The sequence below is a fragment of the Mustelus asterias genome, chromosome 10 (assembly GCF_964213995.1).
Source record: "Mustelus asterias chromosome 10, sMusAst1.hap1.1, whole genome shotgun sequence".
NCBI lineage: Eukaryota > Metazoa > Chordata > Chondrichthyes > Carcharhiniformes > Triakidae > Mustelus > Mustelus asterias.
In genome coordinates this window covers 84,781,854-84,799,282 of record NC_135810.1, presented here as the reverse complement: position 1 = coordinate 84,799,282, position 17,429 = coordinate 84,781,854, and the positions used below count along the sequence as shown (strand labels likewise).

Genomic DNA, 17,429 nt, shown 5'->3' with positions numbered 1-17,429 from the left:
TGATTCTTCAAATTTCCAAATGACTCAGTTAGGAAGCTGTCAGCTGTGGCTCAGTAACCAACATTCTTCTTTATGTCAGAGGTTGTGTATCAGAAACATTCATGACATGGAAGTAGGTCATTCAACCCATTGTGCCTGTTCAAAACTCACTCCAGAGATTTGAGTACAAAACCAAAACTGACACTCCAGTCAGTACAGACTGAAACAGTGCTGTACTCTCTGTATTTCAAATGAGTTGTTACTCTGAGACCCCACTGGCCCCAAGGTAAACACAGAGGATCCCATTACACTATTCCTAGAAAGATTGGGGGAATACTCCCTGGTATCCGTTCCCATGTCATGAATAAAACAGATTATCTGATTTCTTTTTGTGGGATCCTGCTGTATGCAAATTGGCTAGCTTGCTTCTATGATGCAATGGTGACTACATTTCAAAAGTACTAATTAGCTGGAAAATACTTTGGGACATCCTGAGGTCATGAATGGCACTATGTGAACACGAGTGTTTGCGACCTCAAGAAGATCCCAGTTTTGTTTTATGATCTGAACTGAATTAGTTGATCTCAACTGGAGTGTTTAATAGAACTGTTATAATTTGCATTCACACTGGATTGAGGAACCAAAGAAAACGGGTTTCGGCTCCTTATTGCATTAAAATATTTTGTGTGGGCATCTGATGAAGTTTTAATTGCATTCACGTGATGTCCCTTGTGGTGACTTAACCTGGCAACTGACCCTATCCAAATATTATACAAAAGAAAATCACTTGCATGAGCTATCAAAAGTAGCTGATACTCGTGGAATTATAGCTTAGCATATCAATACAGTAAGCTCTATACGTTTTCAATTTTTATCCCAACATGAGTCTACAGTATCTATTTATAATACAGCATCTACACTTTGTCTTTTGAAACTGGAACAAATGTGACCTCATGATGTTTTACTCTGGTAATAATTTGACAGAAATGGGCTCTTCTTGTTAACTTGGCTAATAAAGTAATTATTATGGAGCTTTCCTTACTGGAAGTCTAGATCACGCCCAGTCGTTTAATTATACAAAACTTTCAGATTACAGGTGGTGCTTCACTAATACTTAAGATTTGAATGAAATCTGTTGCAAAAGAGTAAAGTCTGCTGTCAACAGCAGTTATTTGACTGCTAAAAATAATTAAATAATCCATTGCTACTCATTCTGAAGTAAAGGGTAGAAGCTTTCCATATTCCTTAACACACTTCATTCTTCATGTAGAACTTTTCATTGAATTAGAATTTCAAAGGAAAGCATGCAAGGATAAAGACTGAGGACTCGTGTATTCATGGTATTTGTCCAACTCTAATGAGAAGAATTTTAAAGAAAAAGAAGTTGCATTCATGTAATGCCTCTCACAACCATAAGACATCCCAAAGTACTTTACAGCCCATGAAAAACTAGCCATAGAATTATAGAATAAAACAGCACAAAAGGAGACCATTCAAACCATCAAGTCTTTCTGGCTCTTCCAGACACTAATCCAATAAATAAAGTGACCTTGCCAGAGATGCCCAAATCTCATAAATGAATAAAAAATCTATCCTACTCTTTTTCCATATCCCAAAAAATATATTCTCCGTCAGGTGTTTGTGTAATTTTCTTCAGAAAGTTACATTTGAATCTGTATCCACCACTCTTTTCAGGCAATGCATTCCAAATTCCAACTACTTATTCAATGAAAACTATTTTTCTTCTTGTACTTTGGTTCACCTTGAATTGGTACTCTCCGGCTAATGATGCGTTTTTCATTAGAAACAAGATAAATAAACTATCTAAATCCGTCATAATTTTAAACACCTCTTGGACTCCAACCTCTCTCATCTATCCATGTAACTGTAATCCTTCAGCTCTGGGAATTTATTGGTGGTACAGTGGTTAGCACTACTGCCTCACAGTGCCACGGACCAAGGGGCCTTGGGTGACTGTGTGGATTCTCCCCATGTCTGTGTAGGTTTCCTTTCCTCTCACAGACCAAAGGTGTTCAGGTTAGGTGGATTAGCCATGCTAAATTGCCCCTTAATGTCCAAGATGTGTAGGTTAGATGGATTAACTCTGTTTTCTATCTCTCAACTAAACTTGATTTCATGCTGCTGCTGCCACTTTTATCCCATGGGGCTTAAACCAAATATGTGGTACTTTATTAAACACCTTTTGCATAATACCATATGCATAATATTGATTCCATGTCCTCACCACCCTCTTGCCTCAGCATGAAACGTGATTTAAGTTAGTCGAAAATGATTTTCCCTTAACAAATTTATGCGGACTCTCCTTTATTAGGCCATGCTTGTCCAAGTGGCTGTTTGTTTTCTCTAAGTATTTCCACCTGTTCCCCACCATCAACATTGAACTGGCAGTAAAACCTTGCAAAACGCTATGACTGTTCAGTTAATCTGTTTTTAAGAACCTTGAGGGAAAGTTGGCAAGGGAGAGTTCTCAGCTCTTTAATGAAATGTGCTGTTTATATCTTTAATATTCAAATGAAGAGAGAAACAGAACTCCAGTTTTAGCATCTTCTCTAAAATATGTCCTTCCATCTGTCGAGAAACAAAGGCATGCTGCACTTTTGGAGGTTCCATCCTATATACTTCTGACTTTGAGCTAACAAATTGTCACCTCCCGGTAATGGAGGTGCAATAGTCTGTGCCCTGGATCTTTGCCACCATCCTAATATGCCTGAAACTTCGGTAACCACATTGTATGTGTCTGCTTTTGAAAATATCATCAAGAATTTGTTGGAAAAATAATGGTGACTGAGTCTGAAGTTAGGTTGATTTGACGATTGCCCCTTAGTGTCGGGGGATTAGCAGGGTAAATACATGGGGTTACGGGGATAGGGCTTGGGTGGGATTGTTGTCGATGCAGGCTCGATGGGGCGCTGTTAGGATTCTATGACTATGATGAGGTTTGACTCACTCACTCATTCATTTCTGTCTTGTATTCTCCAGTTAAACATCCACAATCCTCTGTTAGACAATTGCAAAAATTCACAACCCTCTCAGTGAAGAAATTTCTCCTTATCTCAGTCCTAAATTCTTTATTTGTCCATGAACTGAGAGTGTTGTTGGCTGGACCAGCATTTATTGCCCTTCAACTAAGGGCATTAAAACCTATATAGCTCACTCCTTACCCCGACATTACATTGCTCTAATCTTTTAATCTAAACTTACTTTCTCTTTTATTTTGCTTTTTATATAGAACCTGACTTTAATTCATCCCATTTCCTTTTCTTTTGTTCCCCTTTCTATTTCTATCTTTAAATCTCAATTAAGAAGATAGACTGTCGGTCCTGCCATTCCCCAAGGATTCAGATTCCCTATTGATTTCATTATCAGCTTGCACTTCCAGCAATTTGCAGTACAAACAAAAATAGTCTACAAACTACTCCAGTGAAGTTTGGGCCAATGTTACTTTCTCCCCTTAAAATGGAGTACTTTAGGATGTCTTCCTGCATGTAAGGAATGATCTGGAATTGTACTTTGTTGTAAGCTTTGCAACCAATGTTCTTTTCCTTAGAAACTGTGAAAATCAGATGTTTTTCGTAATGTTCACTTATGACAATGCATCAAAATAATAAGTAAATTCCAGAACAATAACTAAATTCTTAATCTGTACTCATGTATTCTAATTATAGCTACCTGCAATGTTCTCTGAGGGCAAAGGTAACCAGAAGAGAAAGTTTCTGAAGCGTGGTGAAGGACTAGCAAGATTCTCAAAAGTCAAGTCAAGTAGTTTGGCATCTAATGAAGTTGATAAGGAAACAAAAATAATCAACCAGCAGATAGGTTCTCAAAGTTCAATGAATGCAACCCATCAAAAATTGCAACGTAAATTTACATTATTAAACAAAGAAAATAATTTTGGAGGCTTACCTGAGGTTACCAACAACCCAAAGCCAGGTGGTAAGGGAAAGAACAACTCTGCCTTGTGTGTTAAAAAGGTCTTGGACAATGGTCATGGAGATGGTGCCTTCCAATCACCTCCAAAAATGCAGACAGAGAGAATAAAAAATACATCAGTTGGTAATGTTCAAAATATGCATAAAATTGCGATCAACTGTAAAGCTGAAAGTGCAAACAAAGTTCAGGAATGTCTACAGAGTGCATCAAAACAGACTGGAGAGGGAAGAGTAACTTTAGATAGACTAATGTCATTTGGTGAGAAATCTCAGATAAATGAAAATGTAGTTCCTACATGGCCAAGAAATAAAGATGCAACTGGACCTGAATATGCACTTGAAATATCATTTCAGAAAAATTTGGAAAAGTGGAGCAAGGAAAAAGAGAAAGAAAATATAGAATTGAATGAGTTTGAATTTCTGGAGCAAGCTGCTGAAGAACTTTCCTTCTCTAGTAATTCTTCCTTTGTAATGAAAATGGTGCAACATGATTGGCACAACAATAAAAGTCACAGGTTGTCATCTACTCCAATCAAATCTGAACAACAAGTAGCTGAAAATTCAAGTGTGCCAATCAGTCATGGGAATACAGATTTTGAGGGAAAGGAAAATGTTTATTTTAAAAATCGTGATCATTTAGAACATAGTATTAGAGTAGAGGAAAATTTTAAAGATGTTTTGGCCTCGCCAGTCAAGGATAAAGTAGTTTTCAAAAATGTTGAATGTGACCCTCTGGGGGATGAATTTAGCAATGATGATACCACTTTGGATTCAGAAATAGATGATCTTGATTCTACACTGACAAATGAAAAAACAATTATGAAACAGCCAATACTCTGCAGCAGTGACAAAGAAGACAACCCTAAATCTAAATGTAGAAAACAACCCTCAGATGGTCTCAATAAAGATAAGAAAATAGACACAGATCTGGACTTGTCATCCTCATCGTTGTCTGATGTTGATATTGAAATGCCTACTGTAATAGAAAACAAACAAAAAAATTTGAGCCAGAAACCAGATTCACCACACTTTAATTCTAGATGCAAAAGCAGTTCACCGCTGCATCAAGAAAAGGTTGACTTTGACGATGATCAAACATGGGCTGATCTGGAAGAAGCTGGACTCACTAACCATGAAGATAACTCAACCGAACCTGTTAATAGTTCTGTATTGGATGCTGAAGGTTCCTCTTTTAGAGAAGCTGTTGAGGATAAAGTTATGCGAAGAAAAGTGGCTTCTGCTAAGAAGGGAGAGGCTGTGGATGAAAAGATGAACAAATCCACAGATTCACCTCCCATCTCTGACTTGATAACAAAGTTGTTTCCTTCATTGAAACCTAAGACAGAACTCGGATCTAATCCAGGACTGGAGCAAAAGTTTAAAGCTGTGAATGATAAACCATTAGGTATGATATCTATTTTCATTTTACATTAAGAAATGATTTCTTAGAGCTTAAGAAAGTTTGTGGAATACTCAATATTTTCTGTTCGGTTGGAGCTGGTGGAGCTAGATTAAGAAATCGGATACAAGCCGGTCCATCAGTTTTAAATATAGTGTGTGGCCCTGAGTTTCTTAATAACCTTAACTGGTGTTCCCTTCTTAGTGCTTTGTGATGTATACTCTGAGGAGATGCTCATAGTCAGGGATGATGATTATTATGGAAATGGGGATGAAATAGGAGGCATACAGCACATCAAGAACTAGGAGTTAATAACTATGTTTAATCCATCTACTGCCCAACCCCACTCGTGCCCTGGAAGAGTGGAAATTTGGAAAGTCTGGAAATTTTGAAACCTCTTGCCAACTAATTCAGCATGATGAGCATTTGGAGAACAAATAATCTGTACCCAGGTTAGTGTTAGGCTTGGGCTTCAATGTGTAATGTGGCAAATGGAAAGGTAGGGTTTACATAGGGAAATTACACATTGTGGAGATATAACAGGGATACAAGATAGGGGCGATAGAGGCAAGTGGATGTCATAGTGAGCTAACATGTATGGGTATCAGGAGGAGGATTGGGGGACAGTTTAATTGGATTTGGAGGGTTAGAAGGAAAAAGAGTAACTGACAGCACAGCAAAAGCATTGATAGACGAGAATAACCAACTAGAATGGTACTCGAGGTCAACAGGTATTAGCTTGAAGATGTCTGTCAGAACTGAGCTGAGGACCACGTAAGAACAGATAGGATAGGCAACAGATTGTGAATTGAAAGATAGCCACTGATCATTGAAGCCCAATTTTTCTCTGAATTAGTAGGTTGTGGCCTTTTTAGTCTTGTTACCCCACAGTGAGTTCCATCACCACCCCACCTGAAAGGAAGGAACAAAGAAATCACAAACCCAGTAGAACAGGAGAGATAGAAAGACAGACAAGAATTATGCAATAAGAACAGTTTAGAAAATAAATTTAAAGCAAAACAAATGTGGCTGGGTAGAGACATATCAGTCTGGATTTTGTAGTTGTAATGTTGGGGAAACTGATAGCATTCACTGTAATTGGAACTGTGGCATCCACACATGTTGCATAAGATATAACTGAATTTAAAGGTGAAGTTCATAATTTTTATTGGACAACCTCCCTGGTCCTGAATGTCAAATTTCTCCAATGATTAAAAACTCCATGGGTTTTTTAATATACAAAATAGTAATAAAGTTTCAGCTTTTGTCTTAATCCCTTATGTGTATGTCCCAATATTTAATTTGCTTTCTTAGATTGGCATTTTAATCATTTTACAGAAAGCAAATTAATCTTAGATAAAAATAAACTGAGTGGGTCAGGAAGAGACTGAGGGACATTACTGACTAGGGTGAAATGGAAAAATAGAAAAAAAACTAAAGGCACCAATTGAGTGCACAAAGTTTCACAAATCTAGCCATTGGGGGGGGGGGGGGGGTTTGCAGAATGTTAATGTTAACCTTAAGACCAAGGTTAGGAATTAAATAATATGGAATGTTTGACCTTTAAAAGAGGTAGGCAAAATAGAAAAGGGGGAGAGATTGCATTGGTAATAAAGACAGGATAGAAAAAGCATCTTGGCTCTGAAAATCGAGATGTAGAATTTGTTTGGATGGAGCTAAGAAACAAGAAGGTACAGAATTTTTGGTGAGAGTGAGGAACTTACTGAAATCTGTACAAATAAAGAACAAGTATTGAATGGAGCAGTCTCAAGGGGCCGAATGGCATACTTCTGCGTCTATTTCTTATGTTCTCATTTGTGTTCCAATCAGAATTCAGATGGATGGGCTAATTTGGATTGTGAGGTGTTGAGGGAGAATGTATCCAGGGTTGGAGATCAGGATTGGTAAGAATATGGAACTCCCTTTCTAACCACACAGTGGGTGTACCTGCACTGCATGGACTGCAGTGGTTCAAGAACGCAACTCACCATCACCTTCTCAAGAGCAATGTGGGGATGAGCAATAAATACTGCTCTAGCCAGTGACGACCATATCCTGTGAAATGAATTTTTAAAATACAGGAAGAAATTGCAATGAGAACATTTCCAATAGTTTCAAGGAAAGTTGAAGTTTTTAAAATGTATTTTAGTTATATAGAAATATTGGGGAGTGTGCAATTATCATGACAATAATATGTAGAATTCTTTGTGCACAAAATTGTTGGGAGACAAAATCTTGTGAAGTGTGATCAATGAGAGAAAAGTAACATAACGAAAGGACAGACTAGAACCTTTGCCAATGATAAAGAAAACTCATTATCTTAATATCAAATGATAATGGTTTACAACACAGAACATATTGTACATACAAGGGAGTAATGGATAAACTGAAATGAATTTATTTTGGAGTTCTCTAGCTTGCCCACATTATCTCTGGTGGAAGAAGTGCAGAACCTCTGGGAATAACTTATTATGAGCACTAGCATATATGGTTCCAGTGGGTGTTTCACTGTTTATGGTGAACAATCAAGAGAACTACTACCCTTTCTCATGTTGTAAATTGCATGCTTTAGTCAACATTGAAAAATACATTAGTTTTTCAGTAAAAGATGAAAAAAGATATCTGACCACATTCATTTTAAATACGTTGTGCTGTTTACTAGGTGCTGGTGTCCAATCCAAGTTGCTGAAGGATAAACTGGTAGAATTAGAATCTGAAATTGACCAGTTTCGAGCAGAAAATGCTATACTGGCCAAACTCCGAAATGATAGGGAGAAAGCCCTGATGGACCTTCGGTAGGTGTGCATGGTTATTTTCACCAAAAGAAAACACTAATGTATTCCTTCTTTCTCTGTGACCTGATCTGAAATAAAAGCATTTCCCACTCCTTCAATAGACATAAAATGAAGCAAATAACTTGTACAAAATCCACTGCACATGACTATTTGTTGAATATTTATTTGGCTCCAGTTTCATAAGTGTACTTGTACTCTCCATATCTCCCTAGCACCTTTCTTTGGTGTAACAATAGTATAGTAAGGAGTCTAACAACACCAGGTTAAAGTCCCAACAGGTTTATTTGGAAGCAAACGCCACTAGCTTTCGGAGCGCTGCTCCTTCGTCAGGTGAGTGGGAGATATTCACCTCACTAAAAGAAGGATGTGGAAGCGCTGGAAAGAGTGCAGAGGAGATTTACCAGGATGCTGCCTGGTTTGGAGGGCAGGTCTTATGAGGAAAGGTTGAGGGAGCTAGGGCTGTTCTCTCTGGAGTGGAGGAGGCTGAGGGGAGACTTAATAGAGGTTTATAAAATGATGAAGGGGATAGATAGAGTGAACGTTCAAAGACTATTTCCTCGGGTGGATGGAGCTATTACAAGGGGGCATAACTATAGGGTTCGTGGTGGGAGATACAGGAAGGATATCAGAGGTAGGTTCTTTACGCAGAGAGTGGTTGGGGTGTGGAATGGACTGCCTGCAGTGATAGTGGAGTCAGACACTTTAGGAACATTTAAGCGGTTATTGGATAGGCACATGGAGCACACCAGGATGATAGGGAGTGGGATAGCTTGATCTTGGTTTCAGATAAAGCTCGGCACAACATCGTGGGCCGAAGGGCCTGTTCTGTGCTGTACTGTTCTATGTTCTATGTTCACTCACCTGACGAACGAGCAGTGCTCCGAAAGCTAGTAGCGTTTGCTACCAAATAAACCTGTTGGACTTTAACCTGGTGTTGTTAGACTCCTTACTGTGTTTACCCCAGTCCAATGCCAGCATCTCCACATCGTAACAATAGTATCACATTTAAATCTGAATTGATATTTGTGACTTTTGCACATCCTGCTATGTGAATGCCTCCAATATTTTTGAAAGTAAATCAAGAAAACGATAGCTAAATGAAATATGTATTGAAAAGTTGCTAAATTTCACAGGCAACTCTTGCTGAACATTCAGAACTAGGAACCACTTAGCTGTGTACATTCGATAACCAAGATAGGCTACAAAATTACTGGTTGTTTTCGGTGTTTGGGAAGCAACTTCAATACATACTCCACTAGCATTTAACCAGCTATCAGTACTTAATTTTAAATTGTGTGACTACGTTTTGCTTTATTTGTGACAAAGATCTAGAAACGTGAAACCATTATTGTAAGAATAATTTGTAAGTTTTGATTTGACAACCTAGAACCTGCAATCTATTGTCTAACATGAAAGAGGATTTTATGTGATAGCTGTGTAAGGGAGGAGGAAAGCAAGATTAAAAAGTTCATATTTTCTAAGGTGGGAAGTACTACTAATGGATCAATTAATATGAAGTGAAAGCAGTTAATACAGAAACATCATTGCAAGAAATGCATTCTTTTATGTGGCTATTTTTTTACAGTCCCCATAGAGATTGATTACTTGTCACAAGATGAATTTTCCAGCAACCAATGGAAATAAGCAAAGGATAGGATTCCACGTTTTAAGACTTATACTGTAACAAATAAACCTAGACTTAGTATTGGTTTGGTATGTTAGTTGCCTGTTAAGAAAAAGTTGTTTTGTATTAATTAACAAACAACGCAATCGAAATATAGCTTGTGAAACATTTTCACTTTGTCACACTTTTAGCAGATAGGTAGCATTAAGGAGTAAGTCCCAAGTTGTTCCCAGCTTTCCAATAGGCTCACTCTCCTTCCCACGTCATGTTGAATATTCGAGTATCCTTCAAAGATCATTCCTTTCAGCCTGAGTATCCCAGAATCAATTTCCAGCAGAAAGATTCACCTTGGCAACTCCTTATCCTTAAATCTCCAAAAGTCCCATCCACACCATTCTCTTCCCCTTGAACAGAGAACCAGCTGTCAACAATGTCTTTCCTGGTTGCTAACACAAAAACAGTCTTTTCTTTCTCTTTGCAACAGTAGCTGCTTTTATCTATCTCCCCATGTTTCTGTATCTGTCTCCAGAATGCAGTTGTCCCTTTTTCTGTGTCGCATTCTTTCTGGTTGTATCACAGCTTGGTATGGCTCCTGCTCTGCCCAAGACCGCAAGAAACTACAAAAGGTCGGGAATATAGCCCAATCCATCACGCAAACCAGCCTCCAATCCATTAACTCTGTCTACACTTCCTGCTGTCTCGGCAAAACAGCCAGCATAATTAAGGATGCCACGCACCCTGGACATTCTTTCTTCCGTCGGGAAAAATATACAAAAGTCTCAGCTCACGTACCAACCAACTCAAGAACAGCTTCTTCCCTGCTGCCATCAGACTTTCAATGGACCTACCTTGCATTAAGTTGATTTTTCTCTACACCCTAGCTGTGACTCTAACACTACATTCTGCACTCTCTCGTTTTCTTCTCTATGTATGGTATCCTTTGTCTGTATAGTGCGCAAGAAACAATTCTTTTCACTGTGTTAATACAGGTGACAAAACTCAATCATAGCTGTCTGATTCTTTTGACTTCTGCAAACACGGATTACTCCAATGTGCTTAATTTAATTTGCCTCTTGTAACTAACTGTACAACTGTCAATTCTTCAAAATCCTCTCTTTGTGTGAAACTTAAACATTTTTTCTAAGTCCATGCTTGCTAATTTCATTGTTTCACTAATTTTATGATCACTTATCAATATCTTTTCCACAGTTATCTTGAACAATCGTTACATATCCTTAAATGCACCACGTACATTCTAATTTCTATCAAGATTTTCAAACACTCATGCAAAATATTTACTTCAGCAATATTTTTATCCTCCACAACTAAATTAGCTTTTTCATCACTGATTGGTCTCATCCTTGAATGTCTATAAAAGCCATGACTATTTCCTTCTCATATCTGCTGGTTTTTTTCATCTTTAATTCAATTTTTTTCTTTCGGCTCCCAATTACACCCTGTCCTGTCTCTATTCCTCATGAGCTTTTTTGATATTTCTTTTTTCATATTTTAAATTAAGGAATTCCCTTTGCATCACCTTTTTGCCTTCTAGGAATATATCTATTTTGTACTGTGCCCTTATTTAAAGATTCTTCACTGTTGATCCAGACTTTTAACAGTTTAATCTGGCTGACTAAAAAAGCTGTGTAGTGCTCAGAGTAACATTGCATTGACCAATGTTTTTGTTGATATTCTACTTATCTATTCTGAACTGTGCTGTTACTTCATTTGGTTTAGGTTCTGAGCTGAAATTAATATTAATGACAGAAATTAATGTTTCATATTTAGAAAAGAAATTGCAGACTTTGAATGCAAGAAAGCTGAAGAATTAGCTCAATTCGAGGAGTACAAAAAAGCAGAATTAAAACGACTACAAAAAGAGCGATTGGTGTTTGAAAAATATGCTGCAGCAGCAAGAGCAATCCCTGACAAAAAGGAGAGAGAAGAGATACAGGTGAAATTTTCCCTTTGCATTCTTGCCCCGTTTTTTTTCATAATTTAAGTCCTCTGTTCAACAATTTGGATACTTTTAATTAATTCTTAATTGATGAATCACCAATAGTTTAACTCCTAATTGAGAATTCACCAATAGTTTTTGGTCAATTTTCTAGTAACTTTAAAATATTGCTGAAAAGAGAGATGTTGCTGAAACTTTTCATCTTAGTCTCAATAGGGCAAATACAAGAATGCCAAATTTCAAACAATGACAATTTACAAGACAGGAGAAAAGGGTGCTGATTGGTTTGCAAGTTGACTCTGGCCGAGGCATTGCCATGGAGAAAGCAACCGGAAACTGGGGTCATCAAGTTCCCAGCTTATTAAATATAGGCACAAGGCTTAAATGTATTCCTTTTGTTTGCGGAGAACAGGTCCCTGCAAATGAATCTATCTCACTTCCACCAAGTGTAAATGAGCTACGTTATGAGATCAGCATATTATTGGATTTCTCAACTGGCACTAACAATGTTTCATGCTGTTGGTCCAAATGCATGTTCTGCCTACCACACAATTGAGAAACATTGTGTATAAATTTCAGTGCTGCTAGTATGTAGACTTAATGTCTTATCGATTTGGCTGATCAAATCAAACAGCATGTTCCTTTGGTTGTTTGTAATAGGCAAACAAGCCGTACTCAGCCAGCCCTGATGAATACAAAACAAAAAACTTCAGCAACATGTCTCTTTTTTTTCCGCACGATTCAAGTTATGTATTACCAATGGACAACTTGTCCATATTTGTCATTTCCCCTTGGCAAGATACCAACACATCCTTTAGAAAAGTCTAGCATCTTAAGACTTGTTGAAACTAACTCCACAATAGAAGGAAACTTGGATTTTGCAAGTAATTGTGTGGAAATAGTCTTGTGGCAGCAATGAACCAAGTAGGTGGAATGATTTGTTATAAAGTACAATACTGTGGATGTTGGAAATCTGAAATAAAATTAAAACAACGTGCAGGAAATACTCAACAGCTCTGGGAGTGTTTTTGGTGAAAGGTCACAGACCTTTCAACAGAAATGGAAAAAGTTAGAAATGTTTTGACCAAATGCAAGGGGAAAGAAGAACAAAAGGGAAGGTCTGTGATAATGTGGACGGCAGAAGAGCTTAAATGACAAAAGTTTTCATGGTGCAAGACTAAAAGGACTGATTTTCGGACAAGTAAAGAAACAAAAGATGTGTATAGAGGAGGTATGAATCCTATTGTCTGAAAGTAAATGAAAGGAAAAAACAAACCAGTAAAGAGACATGGAACAAAATGGGGACCGAGGTTACGATCAAAAACTTGAACTCAAATGATGAGTCCCCAAGGCTGTAAAGTGCCCAGATGAAAGATTAGGTACTATTCCATAAGTTTGCATTGGGCTTTGTTAGAACACTTCAAGAAGCCGAGGATAGCAAGGTCAGAGTGGGTGCAAGGGGAAGAATTGAAATGTCAGGTGACTGGGAGACATGCTTGCAGACTAAATAGAGCTGTTCTGCAAAGCAATTACCCTGTCTGCGTTTGGTCTCCAAGATAGAGTTTATCACATAGTGAGCAGCGAATACAGTATACTAATTGAACAAAGACCAAGTAAATCACTGTTTCATTTGTAAGGAATGTTTGGGGCCTGGGATGAGAAGAGAGAAGAAAAGTCCGTGAGGAGAGCCAAACCAGAATTGATGATGGAGGATGTCAGAAGAGGCATGGACATGAGTGGGGAAAGATGGACAAGTCAAGGAGAAAGATGGTGCTGACGGGAAGAAATCAGTTCAGTTGGGCAGGAACAGGCTGAAATGATGGGTTTATCAGGCAGTCCTGTTGTGGATCTTGAGGAGATAGAAGTGGGTTGTTTTGGGTAGGGGTACTAGGAGGCCATGGGGGTAACATCTCTAGAGGAGGTAGGTCAGTGACAGTCCTGGAAGAAATGATTCTGTGTTCGATGGTGGGGTCATGGTTCAGGGAAGTGCCAGTTGGTTTTTTTGCCAAGAAATACTTTATTGATCACTATTAATCAAGCTGTTGCCGTTACAATTCACTTGGAGTTTGAATTGCTGTAGCTGCATGCACCTTTCCATGCATGTTATAGTCTGGAGCTATGGATTGTGATGGCAGAGGCTCCAACTTTCTTTCCTTCACAGGGTTAACCGGGAAACGTTCTTGCTGCCTGTCGTTGGCATGTGTTGGAAGGATTTGTAAGTTGGTACTAACCTGCTTGGCTGTGTTATGAATGGCCATCAAATCCTCAGGTGGGATTTGAACCTGGAGCTGCTTGCTCCGAGCAAGGAACGCCATCCACTGCACCACAAGACCTCCCATTAATTAGAAAAAGTTAAATTGAAAGCATAATTCAAGGAATGACAGAGAATACCAGAACAAAGCAAGGCAGACGACACTGATCTAACTGCTGAAAGTTTAATTTAAGGCAGGTCTCATGGGAGAACTTCCTGGTGAGTGACCTAAACATGTAATGATCTTCTCGGTAAGATAGTAGAACAGCAATTTTAATTATTCAAGAGACAGTGGAGTAATGTGATGTGCACATAACTTTTCTTCTGGGTGGATGATTAAGAATCATTGGCATTATTCATTTGTATTCTTCTTCGGGTCTTCATTGTTTTAATTTGCTGAAAGTTTCTTTGTAAACCTCAAGCTGTGTAGCAACTGCATTGCATTGAATTATACAAAGTAGATAAAATTAAACTCCAATCTTAATTGTAGCTATACCAGGTTGATGATTAAAACTGTTTAAAGGGAATATAGGGCCATGGAAAGAGTGTTGAATTCTTGGATTGACTTAGATTTGCAGCCCCTCCTATAACATGCAAGCATGCAGACCAAATTGTGGATAAATGCTTGTAAGACATTATCTTTGTGGTAAACTAGCTGTGTAAAGATTGTGCAAGTGTCAGACATGCCGCAATTAAATAAAATAGTCAAAAAAGTCAAAGGAATTTTCACATTTTTAGCTAAAGACTACCATTATTCTACATATCTGGTTCCAAATCTTGTCATTTCAAGCATTCAACTCTGGACAATTTAGGCAGTGAATGGACCGTGGGATAACATAAAACAAATGAAAGAACAATTATATTTATTATTCAATTATATTGCATAATTTCACCAAAAACTCAAATGAGGATTCAAAAGAAACATCTTTACCAGGTGTGAGAAACTTGCTACATGGATTGGCTGAGGCAAATAACATAGATGGATTTAAGGGGAGGTTAGATGAGCACATAAGGGCAAAGGCACTAGAGGGTTATGCCACTGGTTAGATGAAGAAGGGAGGAGGCTTGCATGGAGCATTAACACCTAAAATGGACATTATGGACCTAAATACCTGTTTCTTTGCTGCTATTCTGTGTTGTACTAAAGCCATATTAGTGATGTCCAGTTGTTTTGCATGCATGACTTTGGAATTTTATTTCTGCTTCTGGTTAGGTACTGAAACAACAGACTGTAGAGTTGAAGGAAGAACTAAAGCGAAAAGAATTAAGATGGTCGAGTATTCAGGCAAGGCTTCGAAACCAGATTGATATACTGACGAAAGAAAACCAAGAGCTTAGAGATGAGGTCAACATTATGGAAAGACTTCGGTTGGAAACCTGGAAAAAAGCTGAAACAGAAATTGAAAAGAAAATAGAGACCACAACTCCACGTTTAAAGAAAACTGAATTGCTAGTAAGCCTATAATTCTTTTGGGTGTAATTATACTTTCATATTTTAAAATGTTATCCATTCAGCAGTGATACTATACTCATGTTGCTCAAAACAGAATGCCCAATGAAAATCCTGAAGCTTATCTTGCAAGGAAAAGGAAGAGTGTCTTCTTGGTGAACAGAACCCATATTCTGTAGCTCCTCCTCTAGAGACCAGTACCCACTTCTTCAACTTATCCACAAAACTGAAGTCCCTCACCCCGGAACTATTTTCATAAATTTTTTTCTGCAACCTTTTTAAAGCCTTTACATTCTTCCTAAAGCGCATTGTCTGTTATTGGGCACAATACTTAGTTGAGGCTGAACAAGTGTTTTATAGTTGTTCATCCTCGCTTTCTTCTGCACTCTATTTATATAGCCCCATATCCCTTTATTCCACTTTCTCAGCCTGCTCTATCATCTTCAAAGATTTCTGACCATTTACCTGCTGAGTCTCTCGGTTCCTGCATCCCCTTTAGACTTGTACCTTTTAGGTTACATTGCCTCTTGTTCTTTGTATCAGTTGAATGCTATCTAGCATGGTATTTATCATGCTTCAGGTGGCGCACATTGAGTTTTAGTGTCACTCGTTAAAAGAATTGAACCGCAAACTGACTTGAACAAGGCCAGCAGTTCTCTTTTGTAACCTTATAGCGATGTACAGCAGTTGCATAAAATTACAAGGTAGTAGCATATTGCATTGGTTGATACATGGTGCAGTTAAAAAACAGTACATCTTCACTATTAGATATATTTTAATGACAGTTTGTTATAGCTGCAAACTGTCACGTGCACTTTATTGGCTCAATTTTTTTTAAAAAAGAAACAAAACATTCTTTTAAAACTGATAAAGGCAGACATTTCCTTTTTTCTAACCTTGATAATGTACTTTAGGGAAGGAAATCTACTATCCTTACCTAGTCTGACCTACATGTGACTCCAGATCTACAGCAATGTGATTGACTCTTAACTGCCCCATTAAGGGCAATTGGGGATGGTCAATAAATGCTTGTCCCATTTTTAAAAAATAACATCTAACTACGGGCTGCTAATTTACAAAACATTCCCTCACCCATTGATCCTTAAGATATGTCTATGTTTCCCATTTTCCCTCAAATGTAGTCTAAATGGGATTAACCAGCATTCTTTATCATGGCCATGCTCCTGACCTCAAGCTACCTTTTGAGCTGTCATTGGAGAAGCAGCTGTTTGAAAACCTATTTGAAATATGGTTCACCGTTGCTCTTTCTACAATTTGTGCCAAATGGAGAAATAATTTTTGTAACTGCATAAATATTTTTACATATTCACTTTTTTTCTCTCAATCTTTTAGTGGGAGATGTGCATTGTAATTTAGCAACTTTTTAATCATAGGTTCCCCCAGATGTTGGGAAGGTGGAAACTGATTCTTTAATCAGACAGACAGACAGAGGCAGAACTGCACAAGTAGGAGGAAAGAAAAGCTCTCTCAGGACTGGACAGGTATCAACATCCAACTTTTAACATTGTTGTGCATATTGTGGGTGCTAGCAAGGTCACATTTATTGCCTATCACTAATTGCCAGGAGAAGCTAGTGTTGAGCAGCTCTCTCAAGAACAGGAGAAAGTAGCAATGTATGGGATAGGATAAGTGAAAATTCTTTGAGCTGAATGTCACAATTGGTGTTCTATAATTGGGTTTCAGTTTTTCAGTACATATTAGTGACTTGAATTAAGTAATGCAAAGTTATATACCCAGTTGAGCTAGGAGACACTGAATTATTTAGATGAATGAACATTTATTTATTTACATGGATCCCAAGTTTCAGGATCTCCAGTTTCTAGCCTTTCCCCATTTAGAAAGTACTCTATGGCATCTTTTTAGGTTCAAAGTAGATAATGTCACATTTGTCGTCTTTTTGCTCATTCACTTAATTTCTCTAACTTTTTGTAATTTTATGCTTCCACAAACATTACTTACAATGCCACCCTCACTTTGTGTGGAGATGTCTAAAAGTTGAGCTC

The 17,429-nt window shown here is 37.9% G+C and overlaps 1 protein-coding gene across 4 annotated transcripts in view; it reads left to right on the top strand.

Annotated features, from left to right (window-relative positions):
* cpap (centrosome assembly and centriole elongation protein) overlaps positions 1 to 17,429 on the top strand; it is a 74,362-nt gene that overhangs the window by 23,120 nt on the left and 33,813 nt on the right. For all 4 annotated transcript variants that reach the window (XM_078222075.1, XM_078222079.1, XM_078222076.1 and 1 more), the window contains 5 exons: positions 3,666 to 5,334; positions 7,991 to 8,123; positions 11,536 to 11,701; positions 15,169 to 15,408; positions 16,800 to 16,907. In XM_078222075.1, the coding sequence (XP_078078201.1) occupies positions 3,666 to 5,334; positions 7,991 to 8,123; positions 11,536 to 11,701; positions 15,169 to 15,408; positions 16,800 to 16,907 (2,316 nt within the window). The remainder of the gene's footprint in view (positions 1 to 3,665; positions 5,335 to 7,990; positions 8,124 to 11,535; positions 11,702 to 15,168; positions 15,409 to 16,799; positions 16,908 to 17,429) is intronic.